The sequence below is a fragment of the Mastomys coucha genome, unplaced genomic scaffold (genome assembly GCF_008632895.1).
Source record: "Mastomys coucha isolate ucsf_1 unplaced genomic scaffold, UCSF_Mcou_1 pScaffold21, whole genome shotgun sequence".
In the NCBI taxonomy this organism is placed as follows: Eukaryota; Metazoa; Chordata; class Mammalia; order Rodentia; family Muridae; genus Mastomys; species Mastomys coucha.
The window spans coordinates 41,148,779-41,157,300 of NW_022196904.1; the positions used below are offsets into that span (position 1 = coordinate 41,148,779).

At 40.4% G+C, this 8,522-nt stretch overlaps 1 protein-coding gene across 3 annotated transcripts in view; it reads left to right on the top strand.

Annotated features, from left to right (window-relative positions):
* The window catches only part of Nell1 (neural EGFL like 1), an 839,869-nt gene that overhangs the window by 183,802 nt on the left and 647,545 nt on the right, over nucleotides 1–8,522 (top strand). For all 3 annotated transcript variants that reach the window (XM_031386788.1, XM_031386787.1, XM_031386789.1), the window contains exon 5: nucleotides 1,535–1,631. In XM_031386788.1, coding sequence (XP_031242648.1) covers nucleotides 1,535–1,631 — 97 coding nt within the window. The remainder of the gene's footprint in view (nucleotides 1–1,534; nucleotides 1,632–8,522) is intronic.

Sequence of the window (8,522 nt, forward strand, 5' to 3'; positions counted from 1 at the left end):
TTTTTTTTTAGAGTTCAGTTGTTATCCCCCTCCTGGTCTGTCCTCCAACTGTTCCTCATCCCATTCCTCTTTTCCTCGCCCCCTGTCTCCAGGAGGATGCCCCTACTCCCCGACCCCCACTCCATTCCCTGGGGCCTCAAGTCTCGAGGGTTAGGTGCACCTTCTCTCATTGAGGTCAGACCAGGAAGTCCTCTGCTGTTTATTGTTAGGGGCTTTATAGCAACTAGTGTATGCTGCCTGGTTGGTGTCTGAGAGATCTCCGGGGTCCAGGTTAGTTGAGATTGCTGGTCTTCCTATGGGGTCACCCTTCTCCTCAGTTTTCTCCAGCCTTTCCCTAATTTAACCAGAGGGGTCCTTGGCTTCTGTCCATTGGTTGGGTGTAAGTGTCTGCATCTGACTCTTTCAACTGCTTGTTGGGCCTCTCAGAGGGCAGCCATGCTAGGCTCCTCTCTGTAAGCACACCATAGCATCAGTAATAGTGTCAGGCCCTGGAGCCTCCCCTTGAGATGGATCCCAAATTGGGCCAGTCACTGAACCTCCTTTCCCTCAATCTTTTTTCCATTTTTGTCCCTGCAGGTCTTTCAGACAGGAACAATTCTGAGTCAAGAGTTTTTGACTGTGGAATGGCAACCCCATTCCTCCACTTGATGCCCCGTCTTTCTATTGGAGGTGGAGTCTACTAGTTCCCTCTCCTCACTGTAGGGCGTTTCATCTAAGGACCCTGTCTTTGAGTCCTGAGTATCGTTCAACTCCCAGGTGTCTGGTACATTCTAGAGGGTCTCCCCCTACCTCCTACCTCAAGGTGGCCTGTTTCCATTTATTCTGCTGGCCCTCAGGGCTTCACTCCTGTTTCTTCCCCCCATACCTGATCATGTTCCCCCTTTTCCCTTCCTGTCTCCTCTTCCACTCAGGTCCCTCCAGCCCCTGCTTTAGTTTTTTATTACCTATTATGGAATTTAGAGCATAAGTTTCTTAATGAATACTTTGTGATTGGTTGTTGGTGGGATGTGTTGATGTGGCAGTTGTCCCGTCATTTATATGGTTCTCTTAGGTGTTATAGAAGTGAGCAAAGCTAGGGTATATTAGATACTTATGTTGCTGGGACACTGGAGCCAGGGAGATGATAGCTTTACCAGAATGGTAACATGTACTTTATCCCTGCTGGCTGTACCCGTGGACATGCTTACATTATCTCTACATCAGCTCTTTGACCTGTACTGTTTGGATAAAATCAGTTCCTTCCAAGTATGTGCAGGGGCGGGGGGTCGTTGCTCAGAGTAGACATTCCAAATGGTGTTTTCTTAGTCCCATCCCCCAACCTCATGGTAAGGGAAGTCAGAAAGTTGTGAGGTACCCAGACAATGTGCCCAGTACCATCATGGAGAAAAATCTCTGTCATGGTACCCATCATTTAAAGCATGCCACATCTTAACTTTTTAAAACTAACAGCTATGTACAACTATCCAAACAATATGGCACCTCTAGGTTCTGCTTTAAGTTTCTCTAATAGCAACTATGTTCTTTGTTCCTACAGGATTTATGAGCGTGTGATAGACCCTCCAGAGACCAACCTTCCTCCAGGAAGCAATCTATGGCTTGGGCAACGTAACCAAAAGCATGGCTTTTTCAAAGTAAGCTCGATTTTTCACATATATCGAGAGATGCTCAACTTCCTTCCTTCTTTTCCAATTTTAATTAAAGTATAATTAAACCATTTCCCCCTTTTCTTTCCTCTTCAGCCATTCCCTCATTCTCCCTGCCACTTCCTCTTAAAATCATTGCCTCTTTTTCTTTGGTCACTATGGAAATTTGAGTGAGAATGGCCCCCATAGTCTTTAAAAGCTTAGTCCTTAGTTGGTGGGACTGTTTGGGAAGTATTAAGAGATATGGGCTTGTTAGAGGAGGTGTGTCACTGGGAGTTGGGTTTTGAAGTTTCAGAAGGTCATGTCATTCCCAGTTGGTTCTCTCTCTTTGCCTTGTGTTTCTTGTTTCAACATCTAAACTTTCAGCATCATACCTGCCTGCCAACTGCCATGCTCTGTCATGATGGCCATGGCCTCTACTACCCTCTGGAAGTACAAACCCCAAATTAATTCTCTCTTTTATAAGTCTCCCTGGTCATTATGTCTCTTCACACTAATAGAAAAGTAATTAATAAAATTAATATTGTTATACATGTAAGTAAAAATTATAAATATAGCATACTGAGTTCATTTGGTGTTACTTGTATGTATACAATTTTAGGACTAACCCCTTGGTATTGGATAGCCAACTATCCTGGGAAAGACTAATTCTCCCTCTCCTAGCAGTTGTTAGTTGCCTATAGTCCTTTGCCAGGGATAAGGTCTCATGAGATTTCCCCCTTTCACATTAACATTTCTATTAGTATTTTCATTGTTTGGGACTTGTTAGGCAGCTGTGTTGAGGTATTATGGGTAAAGCTTCTCTTCCATGCCTAGAAGATACAAACTCATAGTGACTTCCCAAACCTTGGCTCTTACATTTATTACATCACCTCTTCCATGATGTTCTCTGTGCTTTAGGTACAGAAGATGTTGCTGGTTGTATGCATAAAATTATACTAGTGGAAGGTCATGGCAATGAGTATTGAACACTAACTGAATATACATGGTTTTAGCTCACTTAATAGCATAAATGCTCTATAAAGTAGATATTTTGAAACTAGACAGAAAGCTGAGTAATTTACCCTAGGAATTCACTATGTTGCATTCTCCTTAGATAAACTACTCAGTTCTCTGTCCTGCTAGGCTTGGGGGATCAAGAACATAAATGACCCATTGGATGTATCTCAATAAACTCTTAATTTGGAAAGATTTAAATAACTGTAGTGGTTTGAAGAAGAATAGCCTTCATGTGTTCATATGTTTGAATATTTGGTTCCCAGTTTAAGTTCATTTTATCACAGTATCTTCATGTTTCCACTAAGAAGAACAATGCAGTTCTTGTATCATCTTCATAGCCAAGGAAACCAAACCCAAAAAAGGTGAGATTTTACTTCTTATGTATGAATAAATACTTGTCCCAGTTCAATTATCATGTATGCTGATGATGGACCCAATCTTTTCTATCAAAAGAAATGGCCTTACTGGAGGAGATATGTTACTGGGGCTGGATTTGAGGTTGCCAAAGACTCTGGTCAGCACCATTTGGAGCTAGCTCTCTTGCCCGGCTTTCCATTAGTGGATCTTAGCTACTGATCTGGCTGCTTGCCATGGTGCCTTTTCACACAATTGTAGACTCTAGTCCTCTAGAAGTTTAAACCTAATTAAACTCTTTCTTTTAAGTTGCCTTCATGTTGGTGTTTTATCACATTGATAGAAAAGATTGAGTCCATCATCAGCATACATGATAATTGAATCTGGGACAAGTATTTATTCATACATAAGAAGTAAGATCTCATTTTCTTTGGGTTTGCTTTCCTTGGCTATGAAGATGATACAAGAACTGCATTGTTCTTCTTAGTGGAAACATGAAGATACTGTGATAAAATGAACTTAAGATTTAACACCATTAAATTTTAAAATACTCTTGTTCTATAAAGAATGGTAGGCATTGCCTCTGGCAATATGGAAGACTGATATTTCAGAATTTCTTCCAAGTTGAAATACTTGTAAATGCTGGATAAAATATGGATGCAATCTTTTTAAATTCATCATTGTACTTACAAGAAAGAAAATGTCTAGGGACTAAATATATGGAGGAGAGAAAAACTAGAAGATTATATTCCAACTAGAAACACAGAGCCGTGATCTTTTCCTTTGAAAATTAAGATATAATTTACACACAGTAAAAGGTGTTAGCATTTCTTCTAGGCTCCACCCAACAGTTACCTAGCAACAGCCAGGTAAGAACCTGGGAGTTTGGCCTCCCTCTCTCTCTCTCCCCCTCCTCTCTACTTATCCACTCTCTCTTCCCACATGTTTCTGGCTAGCGTCTTCCCTTCTTTCTCTCTCTTTTTCAGTCCTTTTCTTTCCCCCTTTTTTCTGTTTCTACTCTATTCCCTAGAGCCCATTCTCATGTGCCAGATTAACTTCATTTCATATTAAACTTATTGTGTCTGATACCTTGGGGGGCACCCCCCTCTGCATCAGGCCACTGCATTATAAAACATATCAAAAAGTGCACCTCTAAATATACAACTTAGTTATTTTGAGACATTTAGTTCAGCTCTGCAGCTGCTATGTAGATAATTACTCTAACATCTCCATGTTATCCCTTTATCATTTCTCTTTATCCAAATACACTCATCTGTTCTGAATTTTGCTTTCCTAGAATATTCTATTCATAAAATTATTTGTGCATATGGGCATTGGTAGAATGGTGTGCATTGAGATTCACTCAAATTCTTATATTTGTGCATGGTTCAGTCTTTTACAGTGCTGAATAATGTTCCAGTTTTTTTCAATATGAATAAACCATAGTGTATAAGTTTACTTTTTTGCTGTGGAGACAAATATCATGATGGAGCAACCTAGGGGAAGGAAGAAATTGTTTGGCTTACAGTCTATGCATCATTGAGGGCAGTCAGGGCAGAAACTCAAGCATGAACTTAGCTCCTAAACTATAGGAGTGCTGTTTGCTGGTTTGTTCTCAGGCTTATACTTAGCTTTATTATATAGGGCATGACTACCTATAAGGGAATGGTGTGACCCATCATTGGCTGAATCCTTTTCCTCACACCCAGTCCCAGTTAACAGTCAAGACAATCTTCCAAACACATGCCCACAGGCCAGTCTCATTTGAGTAACCCCTCGGTTGAGGCTCCCAAATCACGTGACTCTGGGATGTGTCAAGTTGACAGTAAAAGCTAGGAAGCACATGGCCATGAAGCTGTTTTCAACTGATGAACGTTTGAAGTGTTTTTCAGTTTTTAGCACTTATAAATAAAGTCACTAGAACATTTGCAGATAGATTTCTGTGAGTAAAAGGTTTTGTTCACTTATGTGAATATGTAGGTGTGAGATCACCGAGTCAGAAATTCATGTTCAAGTTCATAGGAAACTGCCAAATTGTTTTACAAACTGTGTGAGACATTTTGAACCCCTATTACCAATGTGTGAAAACTCTAGTTGGAACTTTGAATTCCAGCAGTCTGTGAAGTATGAGAAGCCTTAGATCCCATGCATGTTGGAGAGAATAGGGTAGAAGCTTCAGAATGAAAGCTTCAGTGGAGAGGAGGCAGAGGGGGTCTGTTACTGAGCAAAGCCAGATGGTGTGTAAACCAGCCTCTTTCTCTCCCCACTCAGACTAGAAAAAGGAGTGTTTTTGAGATTTTAACCCCAGCTCTGTCATCATATGGATGTCACCCTATGCAATAAATGCTCCAGGCAGTCCTTGGTTGGTACCTTGTGGTAATGCAGTAATGCAAATTAACTTTGGAGACATCACTCTCAGTCAGCCCTCTTGCGGAGCCCCACTGATTGTTTGTTGAAAGGAGGAGTGTATGAATCATCATGGGTGACAAAGGGAAAGAAATAAATTAGTCCTCCGAGGATTGCAGAAATGAAATTAGCAAATAATTTCATGTTTGAGATGTTTTAAAAAAAAACCCACAATATTAAAGGATATGTGCTAACCAGAGATTATGAATTCGACTGGGAGTGATTGAATTGAAAACACTTCTGGAGCTGAAAACTCTGGTCACCAGGTGAGGTAAGACTTCAGCGAGTCTGCTAAGCATTAGCAGGTGGGGTGAGCAGCCGTAAAAGAGGACTTATTGAGAAGATTATTACCTCAGTAGTTCTACAGCAGTAAGGAAGGAGAGAAGAGGTCAAAATGCAGAAAAGAAAGATAAGCATGAAATTCATACACCTGTTTAGTGTGTGCTCACGGAGAGGTGGACATGTATGTGTACCTACTATATATTCAAATAGTTATCCAATCCAGATATTCATATACAGGCATGTTATATATTTATTTGCACATCTATGTGAAAAATTTAGGAATAAAGAATGCTTAAGTAATTTCCAAATTCAATCTAGAGAATTTAAGAGATAAAAATGTTACAGGGGCTGTTTAGAAATATAATAGTTAGGAACTTTCTGAATTGTTAAAACATGTTGATTATCATTACAGGAGGTAAAATGAGCGCATTTTGTGTTACCTGCAGCCCACCAAGTCACTTGGAAATTTAGAGGTTTAAAGAATACTTAGCACCCAGGTCCAGTACTCTTTCTGGTTTTGATTTGCTATGTTTGTGCCTGCTGGGGTCCCTGGAGGGCCTGTGGCCAGCTGGCCCCTCAGCAAGTGGCAAGGTGAACCAAGATGCCACTCTGTCCTTCTCCCTTTGGCATCTCACTCTCTAATGGCACAGTTTGGACATCTTCACATGGTAGCCTTAGGATTCTGAGTGCCAGGAGCAAGCTAGCTCTAGGATTTGTGCTTTAAAGGCTTTTTGAGCAGATCACATGGCTAATGGTTCATGGTCCAAAGCAAGTCATATGGTGATTTCTGGAGTCCCAGGGTAAAGAGATAGAGCGTCCCTCTCAAAGGGCTGCTTTGCAACACTACATTGCAAACCTTGAATGCAAAGGAGGAAAGGACTCCTTGGAAGATTTTAATGGTATATTACATGAAAAAGATATTAAAAGTATTCAACAGGGAAAGACAAAATTAAAGCAAAATGATGGTTTGGATCAAATAGTTTTTAAATACTAAAGCAGATGTCAAAAGATAGGAGGGAGATATTTTATAATTTTTCAGGAGAGCAATAACTCTTCAAAGTCACTGTGCAGACACAGCTTAATCTGTAGGTGAGGATTTTGGTAAGAGAAAACATCTGCTGACAGTCAAAACTCTTAGTTTATGACCACCAGGTTTTCATTATTTTTTTTTTCCCTAAAGAAAGTGTTAGATTCCGGCGTGGGTTCCCCACTGACGAAAAAACAGGAGGGAGATCGCTGCAAATTACATGAGATTTATTATTGCCAGTATAATGGGTTCATCCTGCATTCAGAGCAAAGGGGACAACCAGGAACAAAAGCACACACACTTTTTATACCTTTCAGTACATAGGTTTACAGCATGAGTTGGTTATCTCTCATTGGTGGAGCCCATTGTCTTTTGTTCTCATTGACCTTTATACCCCAGGTGAGGGGGAGATACCGATTGCACGTAGGAGGGGTGGGGGGAAATTCACCCTCCTTGGGACGTTACCTGGAACTGGGCATTACTCCCCGCTATTAGGGCATCTCCTGTGGACTGATGTTTGCTTGGTAAACTCTTCTGAAGCTCTGTCTTTAGGCGTAATGGACATTCCTTGCTCCTTGGTATTTTTATGAGGTGTCCCTATTTGCTCAATTCTTACAAAAGCACATATTATTAAGTAGGAGAAGAACTGGTAAAAGAGGCTGGAGAGATGGCTCTGTGGTTAAGGGTGTTTGTTGCTCTTTGACAGGACTCAGGTTTGGTTTGAAGTGCTCATGTTGGGAGGTTCCCACCATCTGTAATTCCATATCCAAGTGATTTGACATCCTCTTGTGAACTATGCAGGCACTTCCTTTCATGTATACATACCCCACACATAAAACCCCCCTATGCAGTTTAGAACAATATTAAAAAAGGATTGGTAAAAAATATTGACAGCATTCACAAACAGGGATAATTATTGTTTTATTAATAGCAGTATTAATTAATTTTAGGAAAATAAGATTATATCAGCATTACAGTACAGGATGATTTGACCTGAAGTACAAAAATAATGGAGGAATTCAATAACTTTAGATTTTAAGTTTATATATGAATAATGTAAACCAAGGCCTAAATAATAAAAATCATGTTACAGGCCAAATATAAATGTTAGAAAAAGAGGGGATTAAAACAAAGAAACAAACAAATTGAGAAAACAGATCCTCCTTCAGTCTGGGCCTAACAGCATGCCCTTTTAGCCGCAGCTTCTGGGGAGGCTGAGGCAGGAGAATCACTGAAGCCTGTGAGTTTGAGGACAGTCTGATGGCAGAGATAAAGCCCACTCTCCAAACTTCCATTGGCCAAAAAAATAAGGCAGGAGGAGAGACACATTTGATGTAAGATAGTGGATAAAACTCCAGTTCACAATATTCATGGTTTAAAGTAATTAGCAGTCATCAGGATCAGTTGAGCAACCATTGGTGAGCCTACCAGGCTCACCTGAAAGCATTGGGTCTCAAACCAAACCAAAAAGACACAAATGTAGGGGACCTGTAGGGAGAAGAGGAGGCTGATGGGGAGAGTGAGATGAGTGAATGAAGGAGGTGAGAGCGGGAGGTAAGGGAGAGAGGGAGGTGACAGAGGGAGGGAGGGTAATCCAAGTACATTTTTAACATGTATGAAAATGTCAAATGACAAATTTAATAGAGTTTATAAAAATACAGAAAAAGTGCTCAGGTGGGTTCAAATGGACTTCTAAGACTCAGTTTGTGCTGTGTCCTGTTTAAATGCAATAGCAATAACAAACTACTTTTTTTTTTTTATTTTAGATATTTTCTTTATTTACATGCGAATTTCTCCTTTCCCAGTTTCCC